General features: G+C 37.0%; 1 protein-coding gene across 1 annotated transcript in view; it reads left to right on the forward strand.

The window, feature by feature from the left end:
• SLC27A6 (solute carrier family 27 member 6) overlaps positions 1-15593 on the forward strand; it is a 74890-nt gene that overhangs the window by 15910 nt on the left and 43387 nt on the right. Inside the window, exon 2 of the mRNA XM_027076777.2 lies at positions 3343-3546. Within this exon, the coding sequence (XP_026932578.1) occupies positions 3343-3546 (204 nt within the window). The remainder of the gene's footprint in view (positions 1-3342; positions 3547-15593) is intronic.

Genomic DNA, 15593 nt, shown 5'->3' on the forward strand with positions numbered 1-15593 from the left:
TGTATGAAACTGAAAAAGACTCTGAATAGCCAAAGCAATCTTGAAAAAGAAAACCAATGCTGGGGACATCACAATTCCGGACTTGAAGATATGTTACAAAGCTGTAATCACCAAGACAGTATGGTACTGGCACAAAAACAGGCGCTCCGATCAATGGAACAGAATAAGAAACCCAGAAATGGACCCACAAACATATGGCCAACTAATCTCTGACAAAGCAGGAAAGAATATTCAATGGAATAAAGACAGTGTCTTCAGCAAATGGTGCTGGGAAAACTGGACATATGCAGAAAAATGAACCTTTCTTACACCATACACAAAAGTAAATCAAAATGGATGGACCTAAATGTAAGACAGAAAGCCCTAAATGAAGGACAGAAAGCCATCAAAATCACAGAGGAGAAAGCAGGCAAAAACCTCTTTGAGCCTGGCTGCAGCAACTTCTTACTCAAGACATCTCCAGAGGCAAGGGAAACAAAAGCAAAAATGAACTGTTGGGACCTCATCAAGATAAAACGATGCTGCACAGCAAAGGAAACAATCAGAAAAACTAAAAGGCCACCAACTGAATGGGAGAAGAGATTTGCAAATGATGTATTAGGTAAAGGGTTAGTATCCAAAATCTATAAAGAACTTAGCAAACTCAACACCCAAAAAGCAAATAATTCAGTGAAGAAATGAGCAAAAAGACATGAATAGACACTTCTCCAAAGAAGACATCCAGATGGCTAACAGACATTTGAAAAAATGCTCCACATCACTCATCATCAGGGAAATACAAGTCAAAACCACAATGAGATACCACCTCACACCTGTCAGAATGGCTCACATTAACAACTCAGGCAAACACAGATATTGACGAGGATGATGAGAAAGAGGATCTCTTTTGCACTGTTGGTGGGAATGCAAACTGGTGCAGCCTCTCTGGAAAACAGTATGGAGGTTCCTCAAAAAATTAAAAATAGAACTACCTTATGACCCAGCAATTGCACTACTAGGTATTTATCCAAGGGATACGGGCATGCTGTTTCAAAGGGGCACATGCACTGCAATGTTTATAGTGGCGCTATCGACAATAGCTAAAGTATAAAAAGAGTCCAAATGTCCATGGACGGATGAATGGATAAAGAATTTGTGGTACACACACACACACACACACACACACACACACACACACACGCACAAGGGAAATTAGTCACTCAGAGAAAGAAAATATCATATGACTTCACTCATATGAGGAATTTAAGGTACAAAACAGATGAACATAAAGGAAGGGAAGTAAAAATAATATAAAAACAGGGAGGAGGACAAAACATAAGAGACTTAAATATGGAGAACAAACAGAAGGTTGCTGGAGACGTTGTGGAGGGGGTTGGGCTAAATGGGTAAGGGGCACTAAGGAATGTACTCCTGAAATCATCATTGCACCATATGCTAACTAACTTGGATGTAAATTTAAAAATTAATTAATTAATTAATTAATTAATTTAAAAAAAAGAATAACAGTTCTGTTCACCAGCTTGTGACCTTGGTGTATTAATTTCCTGGGGCTGCTGAAGTAATAGATCACAAACTAGGTTGCTTAAAACAATAGGAATTTATTCCCTCACATCTCTGGCGCTAGAAGTCCAAAATAAAAGTGTCTGCAGGGCCATGTTCCCTCTAACGGATCTAAGCAAAAAATCTTCCCTTGACTCTTCCTAGCTTCTGGTGGTTGTTGGTAATCTTTGGCATTTCTTGTATTAACTCTACAGGCTAGTGGGGTATTAGTGTTTTATATCTCCAATACAATAATGTAGATTTTAAGATAAATAATGTAGCCCTCAGAAATCACTTATATCTTCGACAATTAGGACACTTTATAGGAATACCAAACCAAAATCGGAGCACCTTTGTGGAATGTAAAAGTCAAACTTCACTGTTAGAGATCCATATTAAAGTAGGGAAGTGTCAAATTTTAAAAGAGTTTAAAATATGTAAATAACTGTGTCTCTTCCCTGGAAAAAAAAAGAAGGCCTCCTCACTGGCTTATGCAAAGACTCTCCAGGAAAAAGATGCCTCCTCCACCCTTGTTTTATATCCTACAGTGTGCTGGGTACCTTAATAAGTATTTCCTCCTCAGGGACTCATGCCCACCTTCTGTCTTGCTTTTTCTCTACCCACCTCTCCCCATGAGCAGATTACATTTTCTTCTACATTAATGACCAAATTAAGAAGATTTAGTTCAGTCTCCCAAGTTAATGTAACATAGGCTCTCTCTGCTTTGTTGTGATCTGTACGGTAGATGCTTCTTGAGAGAGGTGTCCCTTTCTCCTTTCTGAAACCTTTATTGCAACCCAGATTCTTTGTCTTATGAGACTCTCAAGATCTTCAGGCTTGAAGACACCAGTGTTTCAGGATTTTCTTTCTACTCCCCTGCCTCCCTTTTCGCCTGACCTTGGTTCTAGCTGAGCCTTGGATTCCATTGCTGCTGATGGAGGGTGCTGCTGTCATCAACCTGCTCCTACTTGCTTGCCATTGTTGCACCTTGCTGGGAACTGAGGATCTTACTACCTTTTCTGGAAGACATTCATTTCCTCCTTTTGCTTTCAAAGACTTTCACTTTAGGAAAAAAAAGTTTTATTTATTTTTTTGAGAGGGAGAGTGCAAACAAGAGAGGGGCAGAGAGAAAGGGGAACAAAGGATCCAGAGTAGGCTCGGCACTGACAGGCTGACAGCAGTGACCATGATGCAGCGCTTGAACTCGTGAACCATGAGGTCACGACCTGAGCCGAAGTCGGATGCTGAACTGACTAAGCCACCCAGGCGACCCCAAGCCGACTTTCCATTATCCTGATCCAGAGAAAAGGACATCTCTAATTTCCTTAACTTTTGACTCCAAAAGTGTCTCTAAACCATAATGATCTTATGATACCAGAAGAGTCAGGGGAGTCTCCTGAATGTATTGCAGAATAGTAGAATTAAACAGTGACAGACAGATGGTTTTTTTGGGTATAATGAGCCACTAAGATGTATTTCACGGAAAATGTTTAGTATCCTGAGTGTAGATTTAAAGCAGGATATAAAAAGAGTTCCACTTAAATATTGGAAAAAACCATAATCTGAATAATGGTGTCTGTGAAGTTCAATTTGAATTAGCCTATTTGAATGTATTAAGTCAGGTGATAACCAGATTTCCCTTTCAATTGGTCCGGTTGAATCAGAATCATATAGTTATCCTAATGAAAAGGAAGTCCGTGTTCTATTTACATTCTATCCCTGTTTCAACAGAGAAAAGAAAACACAGGTTAATCATTTGAGGTTTATGGTTTATTTATTTATTCCTAAACCTTTGGTTTTTAGATTTGCTTGGAACTATAGAAGAAATCCTGCCGAGAATCCCAGAAGGTATCAGTGTTTGGGCAATGAATGATTCTGTTCCACGAGGCGTGATTTCACTCAAAGAAAAACTGAGGACGGCATCTGACAAACCTGTGGCACGCAGCCACCATGTTGCCTCAAGCCTTAGGTCTACTCACGTTTATATCTTTACCTCTGGAACAACAGGTACGATCCCTTTCATCTTGAGAATTAAAAAGAAAGCAACATATTTGCAAAGCAACTGTAGTCACCATGGGTACTCAGCAAACATCTGAAAAAGCATGCATCCAAGAAGTCCTGAGGCTCTTAGATCTTAGAACCCTCAAACCTGGATGAAAAAGTTAATTGCTCTAACCACAACGTGGCAAATTACCCTGTTCACTTGGCCACTGTCTCATTTAGAAAGATTTTCTTCAAACTTGATTCGACGAAGGACTCTGGAATGTCTGAACAGTTTGACCCAACCCAGTTGCTCGGAGTGTGAAATTTGGCCAGCCTCTTTGGCAAGATACCTGGTAGCTTCTCTGTTCCTTAAGATTCCTGATGCATAAAATGAAGAAATTAGCTGAAGTAGTTTCTAATTATCTTACTGGATTCAAAAATCCGTTAGTCTATTTTAAAGGTCTTCTCTATTTTCATGTACCATGTTAAATCCTAAACACAATCCAGCTATAGCTGTAATTTAAGCACCTATAGCAGGCTCTCCCAGTTTTTCCTTAGGGTCATTGGAACACGTGACAAATAGGAAGTCTTGGAAGCCCTGCATGTTTTGGAGAAGATAGAAAATAGGATCAAGTAACTAAACATTCACACCTTTTTTTTTTTTTTTGGTAAAAATAACAACACACCAAAATAAAAAGAATAAACTGCCTAAGAATTCAACAAAATATTAAACTCAGTTGATTCTTAGGAAAAGTTGAATGGTCTTTATGGTAGGCTAAATACACTTTTGCAGTTAGTGTGAAGATGATTGGGTGTTTGAATTAAGTACATTAAAAATACTCTGTTCCTCATTTCCTGGGCACAGGCAGTAATATAAGCAAACTATTATTGCATAAATAGTTTTCTTACATTTTTCTTTTTCTTTCCTCTTCTGTGTATGTATGTGCTTGTCTCTCTCTCTCTTTTTTAAATTTACTCTTTGGAGGCTAACGATCTCTTTTACACTGGAAAGTAGGCTGTGCTTTTAACTTCATTTAGAACAGCTTTGATAAATGAACTGGAAAATGCTAATGCGTATCAAATTGTCTGCATACATTTAGTCTGACTTTGGACTTTACAAGAGACAATAAAATTTCAGAAATGATATGTTTTAAAAACTTCCAACAGAAGGTACTTAACCAATCTATCTGTATGGCTGTTTTCTTGCTAAAAACAGAAAGTGACTGGTCTTCCAAACAATCTTCACCACTCCCCCAGCCCAAAGAGAACATGCCAAAGCCACTAGTAACAATTTTTGTTTTTCAAGATTGAAACCAGATTGTTTAATGCATTGTACAACAGGCTGAAAGCAAAAGTACTACTAATTTTTATTTTATTTGATACTTATTTGTGTTAAAGTTATAGCACAGAGATGAAAAATTCTAATAGCTTAAGAAATTTTAGAGAAAAGTACCTGGCATGCCCACCCCCCCCACCCCCTGCCGCCTCAATTTCTCCTTCCCCAAACCAAATGCATTCAGTATTTTTAGATCTTTCTTTTTAGGAATCACCTCCATTTCTCTAAACAAAACAGGTATCTTACTGGATATTTAGTAGATTCTTACTGAAAAGTATCTACTGATTTCCCATGATGGAAATGAGGATTTGCCTTCTATCACCAGCCACTCTTTCTCTCCATTTATTTCTTTCTCTATGGTGCAGACACTTTCTTTCCCCAACATCCTGCTAATGTGTCATCATTAATTTTGACTGGATTGGTATCAGTATCATAACTTAGTAAACACTATTATCTCCTTTTGTGTAAGATTTCCCCCCAACCTGGACTTAAACATTATTGTTTTTGTTTGCTTGCTTACTTAGTTATCTATACACCTATCACTCATATTCACCCCTTTGTCAAAAAGAATGCTCACCTTTGATATTGAAAACATAGTCTGTATGTTGTCAAGCATGTGTTCTTGGCCACCTTTTGCCTGGAGCCTCCCTATGATTTCAGTCTCAACCCCTTGCTCTCTGACCATCCTGGGTTTATTTGTCACCATTGTCCTGGGAATTCCCTTCAGTTTTTTTTTCTGACCCCCCAATTCCTAGATCCTAAATTAGTTTCCTCAGTTCACTGCCCCGCTTCCAGTAGCTATATGCTAAGGAGTATTTAGGAGATGAATGGTTATGTCCTCACATCCAGCAATGTCTTATTTTCTACCCTTCTGCTTAGCCACGTAGTATTCTAGGTTAGAAGAAAATTTATATGCCAGGGTTTGAGGACATGGCTCCATGTTCTGACTTCCAGGATACATAGTGAGACATCATTTCTTTTCTGATTTCTTTGCCTTTACATCCAAGCTGGTGTTGTTTTTCTCTTTGTGGGGGATTTTTATTATCTCCTGTGAGTCTTCAGTGGTCCCGAATGAGGTGATGACTTATACTGGGCCTGGTCTTACTTATCCATTTTGCTGGGAAATTTATAGGCCTTTTCTGTCTGGAAACTCATGTCTTACAAGTCTAGGTACTTGGAAAATAAAGAGAAAAAAGTTCTCTGTCCCCTTCTCTTTCCTTTTTTATTTCTATTCTTTCTGCCCATGTACTCCTTCTATTATATTTGTTTGTTTATTCTTTTGTCTTTGAAACTGTAACTTCTTAAAGATTGGTCCTCCTGGACTGAGTAATTAATTTTCTAATCTTTTTATCCCATTTTCCTTCTCTTACTTTTCATCTACTTTTTGAGAGATTTATCTTCCAAACCTCTGTTCTCTGAAAATGCCTCTTTTTTCCACCATGTTATTTTTGTGTTATTATTTATTATCCCGTATCTCTCAGAATATTACCAATAATTTTTTGAAAATTTCTCCTCTCTACCTTGTCTCTATTTTGCCAACATCCTTTTATCTTTTGGTTTGTTTTGGTCTCTGTCCTTTATCCTAGAGGATTTCCTTAAATATTCACTTCATATTGAAAATGCATACAAAGAAACACACATAAACCCCCCCAAAACAAATCCTGACTAGAGTCTCTGTGTGCCTGAGTGGAATTTATGGACTGTTTGGTTTCATCGTAAAGGACATTTTGTCAGGGAATTCATGACTGTCAGTGTCTTTCAGTTTGTTACTTGTGGACGATTCAGATTCCTCAGACAGGATTCTCAAAGGGTGAAACGAGTCAAATGTGAAAGGGAGCTGAAGGCAAAGGCAGACTTTCTTTTTTTATTCCCCTTATTTGCTCAGTATTTCTTCTTCCCGAGGTTTCCGGAGGCTTCTCTTTTCCGGAGGGTAAATCTCATAATTTCTACCAGAATAGTGGAAGCAATCTAGGGCTATAATTTTGTATTATTTTTTGAATTGTAAAACAAATATCAAGAAGCATTTATTGACATTCTTCTAAAATTGGTTTGTGAATGATCTTACACAGGGAGTGTCCTACAAATGTCATCCCCTTTTAACTTAAAGTCTAAGCAATGTGGGGTCCTCTTATAAAGAACAGAGCAGAGCAATGTACAGAACTGGTCACAGATATCACGATTTAATAATATAATGCTATCGAAGAGTCTGACAAAACCATATGGAGCCTCCTTGAAGATTTAATTAATATTTTTTTATAAAAGGCATCTCTCTCTAATACAAAATGTTGCTTTTGCAACTCAAAATCTTGTGCTGAATTAAGTGACTGTAAGGGTAATAAATATGATCATTTATATTAGTATGCCATTTGATGTTATAAAAGTCACTTGATTCTCACACAATAAAGTCTTAGGATGTTGATAATGAAGAAGGTGTTGATGCAAGTTAGGAAGTGATATAGAAAGTGGGCTTTGACAAATTATGGAAAGAGCCTAAATGTCCATCAGCTGATGAATGGATAAAGAAATTGTGGTTTATATACACAATGGAATACTACGTGGCAATGAGAAAGAATGAAATAGGGCCTTTTGTAGCAACGTGGATGGAACTGGAGAGTGTTATGCTAAGTGAAATAAGTCATACAGAGAAAGACAGATACCATATGTTTTCACTCTTATGTGGATCCTGAGAAACTTAACAGAAGACCGTGGAGGAGGGGAAGGAAAAAAAAAGGTTAGAGAGGGAGGTAGCCAAAACATAAGAGACTCTTAAAAACTGAGAACAAACTGAGGGTTGATGAGGGGTGGGAGGGAGGGGAGAGTGGGTGGGTGATGGGTATTGAGGAGGGCACCTGTTGGGATGAGCACTGGGTGTTGTATGGAAACCAATTTGACAATAAATTTCATATTTAAAAAAAAAAGAAAGTGGGCTTTGAAAAAGTGAATGATGGAGAGAGAATCTTCTCATAAGCCCTTTTGGCAGGTTATAAGGAAGCCTGTCAGCTGGTATTAAACATTTCCTATCCATTCTTACCACTGCCAAGTTCTGTTTGCCCAAGGTCACCAAAATAATATATTCCTGGATCTGAGCAGACACATTCTGTCTCCAAGTGAGAAAAAGATTGAGTTCAGTTTTGATGGCATTCATGTTTCTTTGACATAAGTGATAATGTGATATTTTAATGAACAAAGGTTGAGAATTATATAGATTCCCTTTTCTATAACATTGACATCATGGTTTCTTAGACATTCTATAAAGCTCCTTGTTTATAGTTCCATATTTATCTTCCATTTCAATAGGGTGCCTGCTAATGAAATTTCTGAGCCTTTTTGGGATTCTGTGGGGGCAGATCAGCTTTCCTCAAGGTTTATCTCCTGTGTCAGCTTTTTGGGTATGCTGTGTACACAGCTGTCCTTCTGCTGTTCCAAAATTTGGTTGTTTTCATCTGTAATTCCATTCTTTTTGCCTTGAGTGTATGTGTTCTATCTGCCAACATCTAGTTCTCTTATTGTTCACTGGGCTTGGTTAGGTAGCTTCAGGAATCTCTAGGAAAGCTGTTTAAGCCTGGACAGAGGAGCCATTGGTTTGACTGTTCCTAAGAAGGAGGGGGAAGAAGAAAACGAGGTCACTGCCTGCCACACTATGCCTGGAAGCCAGTGGCTAACACCATCTCAATCTCTCTGTCCTTTGTCGCTCCTTTTCCTTGACCCTATGGATTTTTTCATTTTTCCAAAACTATCCCAGAATTCCTTAAATTATTTATTCCTACCTCTGAATTGGATCATCTCTCCCTTCTTTATCCTCCTAATCCTCAACTCACTGGACACAGCTTCCCTCCCACCTTTATGCCTGGACCTCCTCCTGGACATGTGAGGAGTTCCAATGCTAGGGATTCATAGAAGGTTAGGAGAGCACTTTGGAGACCATAGTAGGTATCTTTTCTCCACGTCTGTTGTACAGCATATCCCTTCACAACTTAAAAAAATGAAATAAAAATCAAAAAGGGACTTTATGACCACATAAGTTTGAGAAACACCATAACAAAAATATCAAAGTTTCTGCACCATTGGGCTCCACAAGGGCTTTAATATGTTAATGTGCTTTCTAACTCTTTAAAGGCAGGACTTTAAAATGCTGTTGTAACAAACTTTATTCTCCTATTTCTTTTTTCCTTCTTTCCAACTTTAACCTCCATCAAGTTTTGATCGCTTTCATTTCCCGGACAAGTTCATAATTGTTGTCTCTTATCAAAAAATCTAACTGAATACTTTGGATGGCTTATAATACATTAACAAGGTCATTATCACTTAAAGCTAACCAGATTAGGAAGGGAAACATGGCTAATTACTTTACTAGTGTGCTTTGAAGGAGGTACATAAGCTCACAGGAAACACCTAGATAAAGCATCCTTATTTTTGGTCACAACCCCTAGTAAAAAGCTACTTTTAAAGCTGGGTTGCCATGAAATCAGGAACAGTGTGGGAAGTAGGGAATATAGTGACTGAAGGACCATGGGTGGGAACTTCTTGGAAGCAGACAACACATAAATGCTTGATCCTCTGGATGAAGAAGAGAAAGGCGTTGAATTACCAAAAGCCAAAGATGGAGCTAGTCTCACCCAATGGGTTTAACAAGAAAATTTGGAGAGATTCCCCATGCATGAGAAGGACAACAAACTTCTATGGTGTGAGATGCCAAGCTATCAGGAAGAGCCAGAGAGATTTCTTTTTTAAAAAAATTAGTAAATTTTAGTTAGGATAAAATGCAAGACAATGCCAGCTTTGCATATGAGATCAATTATCTTCCATTTTAGTAGACATGGAACACAAAGCTTGTCAGAATATGTCAAAGCAGGTGAGGCAACAGGGTGGACTTAAGGTTCACCTGGGTAAAATGTCTAGGAGTCATTGAAGCCTCTGGTTCATAGCTCTATGTGCTGCTGTGACCAGAAACCCCATGAGAATGTTGGCTTTTTATCAGTGAATGTGTTGAATCAGAGGAAAGAATGATGTCCTACTATTAGTAAGATGGTACCCCAGTTGACTGTGCAACGTGTAAATAATTTTGGTTACTATACAAAGCATTAAATATACGATGAAATCAGAGAAGGCCTACCAGAGCAAACTGGAGTTTAGTTTGTATGCAATACATAGTGCTCGTTGTCTCAGTGAGATATATGTTGGGAGATAGATAGAAATAGCACCATGAGTCAAATCTCAGTTGGAAGATCAAGTATCATTTCAAAGAGGTTGAGCCAAAACAGGTAAAAATGATCAGTAGTAGGAGGTCCAGGAGAAAGTACCAGCCATAGGGCATTACATGGGGCCAGAGAATACCTAGAGAAGCGTGTAGTGGGCAGTAGGAGATTTTGGCTATAAAATTCAAACATCAGACATGGGAGTGTATTTTATTTTATAACTTATTTTTATTAAATAAATTCTATGTGTAGCATTGTAAATTTAAAGTATATAATGTATTACTTTGAAACATTTATATAATATCTCTATATAGTGATATTTAGCATATCACATAATTATAGTACAATTTTACTGTTATATTCCTTGTACTATACCTTAGATTTCTACAGCTTATTGACTATTCCTTAAAAGTTTGTACCTTTAAACACCATCACTTTTATCCCCCCCACCCCCCCCCATACATACACACCCATCCTTTGGCAACATTTTACTCTCTGGTTTTTGCAGGCTTAACATTTTTAGATCCCATATATAAGTGACATTATACAGTACTTGTCTTTCTCTTTCTGACTTATCTCACGTAGCATAATGTGCTCACAGTCTATCCATGTTGTCTCAAATGGAAGAATAGCTTTCTTTTTAATGACTGAATAATATCCCACTGTGTATATGGACCACATCTTTTTTAATCTATTGACTATTATGAATAATGCTGTGATAAACATGGGAGAGCAGATTATCTGATTGAAATCACATTTTGATTTCCTTTGGGTATATATCCAGAAGTAGAATTGGACTGTGTGGTAAATCTGTTCTTTAATTTTTTGAAGAACCTCCATATTGTTTTCCATAATGTTGAGTCCAACTTACACTCCACAAGCAATGTATAAATGTTCCCTTTTTACTGCATCTTTGCCAGAATCTGTTGTCTCTTGTTTTCTTGGCTGTAGCCATTCTAACACGTGTGAGATGATATCTCACTGTGGTTTTGATTTGCATTTCCCTGGTGATTAGTGATGTTGCATATCTTTTCAGGTATCTGGCCATTTTGATGTACATTTTGGAGAACTGTCTATTAGTTTTTCTTCCCAGTTTTTAACTGTATTTTTTTTTCTGTTACTGAGTTGATTTACTTCTTTACATATTTTGAATATTAACTCCTTATCTGATATATGGTTTGCAGAAATTTTCTCCCATTCTATAGGTTGTCTTTTTATTTGGCTGGTTGTTTGGGTTTTTTTTTGTTTTTTTTTTTTGTTTTTTTGTTTTTTGTTTTTTGGCTGTAAAGAAGCATTTGTTGAATTTTCTTTTATTGTTTATGCTTTTGGTATCATGTTAAAAAAATTAATGCCAAGAGCAATATCAATAAGCTTCTTCCATATATTTTCTTTTAGGAGTTTTATTGTATTAGGTCTTATGTTTAAGTCTTTGATACATGGTGAGTTCATTTTTTTTATGGTGTGAGATAGAGGTCCAATTTCATTGTTCTATATGTTGTTAACACCTTTTTAAGTTTATTTATTTTGAGAGAGAGAGAGAGAGAGCAAGCATGTGGACGGACAGAGAGAGGGGAGAGAGAACATTCTAAGCCTGATGTGGGGCTCGATCTCATGAACTGTAAGATCATGAACTGAACTGAAATCAAGAGGCTGACACTTAACTGACTGAGCCACCTCGGTGCCCCTCATTGTTCTACGTATGTTTTTCTAGTATTCCCAGCATCATTTGTTGAGGAGACTACCTTTTACCCACTAGGTATTCTTGGCTTCCTGGTCAAATATTAGTTGACCATATATGCCAGGGTTTAATTCTGGGCTCTCCATTCTGTTCCATTAGTAGATATGCCTATTTTTGTGCCAGTGCCTACTGTGTTTATTACTGTGGCTTTGTAGTATAGTTTGAAATTCAGAAATATGATACCTCTGTCTTTGTTCTTTTTTTCTCAGTATTACATTGGCTATTTGGGGTCTTCTGTGGTTCCACACAAATTTTCAGACTGTTTCCTATATTTCTGTGAAGAATGCCTTTGGTACTTTAATGGTGATTGCTTTGAATCTGTAGATGGCTTTAAGTAGTTTGGCAAGTCTTACAATATTAATTCTTCCGATCCATGAACATGGGATGTCTTTCTATTTGTGTCTTCTTTAATTTCTTTTTTTTTTTTAAAGTTATTTATTTTGAGAGAGAGAGAGAGAAAGTGAGGTAGGGGCAGAGAGAGAGAGGGGAGAGAACGAATTCCAAGCAGGCTCTGCACAGTCAGCACAGGACCCGATGTGGGGCTTGAACTCACAAACCATGAGATCATGACCTGAGCCGAAATCAAGAGTCGGACACTTAACCGACTGAGCCACCCAGGCACCCCCTAGCAAAGTTTTATAGTTTTCATTGTACAGATCTTTTATTTCCTTGAGTATATTTATTCCTATGCATTTTATTGTTTTTGATGCTATTGTGAATGGGATGGTTTTCTTTCTTTTTCAGATGAGTCATCATTAGTGTAAAGGAACACAATTGATTTCTGTATGTTGATTTTGTGTCCTGACCCTTCACTGAAACTGTTGATCAATTCCAATAGTCTTTTGCCTAATTCTTTGGGATTTTCTCTCTATATAGGATAATATCATCAGCAAATAATGACAATTTTACTTCTTTCTTTCCTATTTGGAGAACATTTATTTCTGTATCTTGCCTAATTGCTCTTGCTAAGACTTCCAGTAATGTATTAAATAGGAATTGTAATAGTGGGCATCCTTTGCCTTGTCCTTGATCTTATTAGGAGTGTTTTCAATTTCTCTCTGTTGAACTGTCAGACTGTCACATATGGCCTTTATTATGTTGAGGTGTATTCCTTCAATACACAGTCTGTTAAAGGTTTTTATTAAAAGAGGATGTTTATTATCAAATGCTTTTCTTCTAGGTCTCTTGAAATGATCGTGTGATTTTTAGGTTTCATCTGATTGATGTGGTGTGTTATATTTATTGATTCGCCTATGTTGAACCATCCTTGGATCCCAGGGATAAATCCCACTTGGTCATGGTGTATCATGCTTTTAATGTGTTCTAGAATTCAGTTTGCTAATATTGAGAATTGTTGCATCTGTTTTAATCAGGGATATTGGTTACTATTTTTTTTTCTTGTATTTTTATCTGGTTTTGGTATCAAAGTAATGCTGATCTTGTACAGTGCATTTGGAAGTGTTGCTTCCTTGTCAATATTTTCTTCAAATGTTTGGTAGAAGTCTCCAGTGAAGGAGCTGGTCCTGGAGATTTCACTTTGGGGAGTTTTTGGTTTTTTTATACTCAGTCTTTTTACTCATTATTGATCTGTTACGATTTCCTATTTCTTCCTGATTGAGTCTTGGTACGTTGTGTGCTTCTAGCAATGTATCCATTGCTTCTATGTTATGTAATTTGTTGGCATATAATTGTTCATATTAGTCTCTCATGATCCTTTTTATTTCTATAGTGTCAGTTGTAATGTCTTCTCTTTTGTTTCTAATTTTATTTATTTGATTCTTCTCTCTTCTCTAGTCTACCAATTTTGTTGAACTTTTTAAAGAACCAGCTTTTAGTTTTGTCGATTTTTTTTTATTGTTTATTTTGGTTTGTATTTCTCTGATCCTCATTATTTCCTTCCTTCTGCTAACTTTGGGCTTAATTTTTCCTTTTACTAGCTCCTTGAGGTGTAAAGTTAGGTTACTTGAGACCTTTCTAATTACTTAATGTAGGTATTTATAGCTATAAACTTTCTTCTAAGAACTGCTATTGCTGCATCCCACCATATTTGTTATGTTGTGTTTTCTTTTCTTTGGTTTTGAGATACATTTTTTATTTCCCTTTTGATTTCTTCTTTGACTCAATGGATGTTTAGAAGTGTATTGTTTAGCCTCCACCATTTGTAGATGGAGGCTCACTTTCCCTTGTTGCAGATTTCCAGTTTCATACCATTCTGGTCAGAGAAGATAATTGGTATGATTTCATTCTTCTTAAATTTGCTAAGATCTGTTTTGTGATCTACCCTGGAGATGTTTGCATTGCATTTGAGAAGAATATGTATTTTGCTGCTGCTGGATGGAATGTTCTGTTTATATCTATTAGGCCCATTTGTTCTAAAATGTGGTTCAATTCCAGTGTTTCCCTGTTGATTTTCTTACTGAATGATCTACCTATTGTTGATAGTGGGGTATTGAAGTCCCCTACAATTGCTTCTTGGTCTTTTGGTTAAGATCAAATGTGAAGTCCCCTACAATTATTATATTGTCTATTTCTCCCTTAAGATCTGTTATTAGTTGCTTAATACATTTTGATGCTCAGGTGTGGAGAACATGTAATGACAATCATCGTATCTTCTTGCTGTATTGACCCCTTACTGTATGATGACCTTTTCTCTCTTATTACTCATTTGGCTTGAAATCTGTTTTGTTATATAAATATGGCTATGCCTGCCACCCTTTCATTTCCATTTGCTTGGAATATCATCTTTCATCCTTTGATTATGAACCTATGTGTGTCTTTAGAGCTGAAATAGTCTCCTATAGGCAGCATATAGTTGAGTCTTGTTTGTTTTAACCTATGCAGCCACGCTGTGCCTTTTGACTTACAGTACAATCTGTTTACATTCAGGGTGATTATTGATATGCAAAGATTTACTACAGTCATTTTATCTTTTGCCTTCTGGGTATTTTGTGTTTCCATTGTTTCATTTCCCTTCCCTTTATGTCTTCCTTTGGAAGTTGGTGGTTTTCCATGCTGGTTTGCTCAGTCTCCCCCCTTTTTATGCTTAATGTCTCTGCTCTAGATTTTTGCTTTGTGGTTACCAAGCATTTACATAAAATATCTTAGATAAAATAGTTCTTATTCTGCTGATAGCGATTTATCTTCATTCACCTATAAAGTTTCTGTCTTTTTATTCTTGCCCTTTTATATTTTTGATGTCATAAGTTATCTCTTTTTATGCTGTGATTTTATTACCAAGTTGTAGCAGCTAGTTATTATTATTTTTTTAATGTTTATTTTTGAGAGAGAGAAAGAGTGAGCACAGTACGAGCAGAGAGAGAGGGAGACACCGAATCGGAATCAGGCTCCAGGCTCTGAGCCATCAGCACAGAGCCGGATGCAGGACTCAAACCCACCAACTGCGAGATTATGACCTGAGCTGAAGTCGGATGCTTAACCGACCGAGCCACCCAGGCGCCCCAGGAGCTAATTTTAATGCTATTTTCCTTTATCCTTTATGTTATAACTAGGAGTTTATTATACTATTTTAACAAAGAGTTATAGTATTCTAGTTCTGACTACTTAGCGACTTAATCAGAGTTTTGTGTATTTTTGTCTTTTTGTTTCAGCTCAGAGAGCTCCTTTCAATATTTCGTGTGGTGGTGAACTCCCTCAGTTTTGTTTGTTTGGGAAAGCCTTTATTTCTGCTTCATTTCTGAAAGAACTTTGCCAGATGGATTATTGTTGGCTGGCAGTTTTTATCTTCCATTATCTTCCAATATTTGAATATTTCATTCCATTCTCTCCTGGCCTGTAGAATTTT

Source organism: Acinonyx jubatus, chromosome A1, assembly GCF_027475565.1.
Source record: "Acinonyx jubatus isolate Ajub_Pintada_27869175 chromosome A1, VMU_Ajub_asm_v1.0, whole genome shotgun sequence".
In the NCBI taxonomy this organism is placed as follows: domain Eukaryota; kingdom Metazoa; phylum Chordata; class Mammalia; order Carnivora; family Felidae; genus Acinonyx; species Acinonyx jubatus.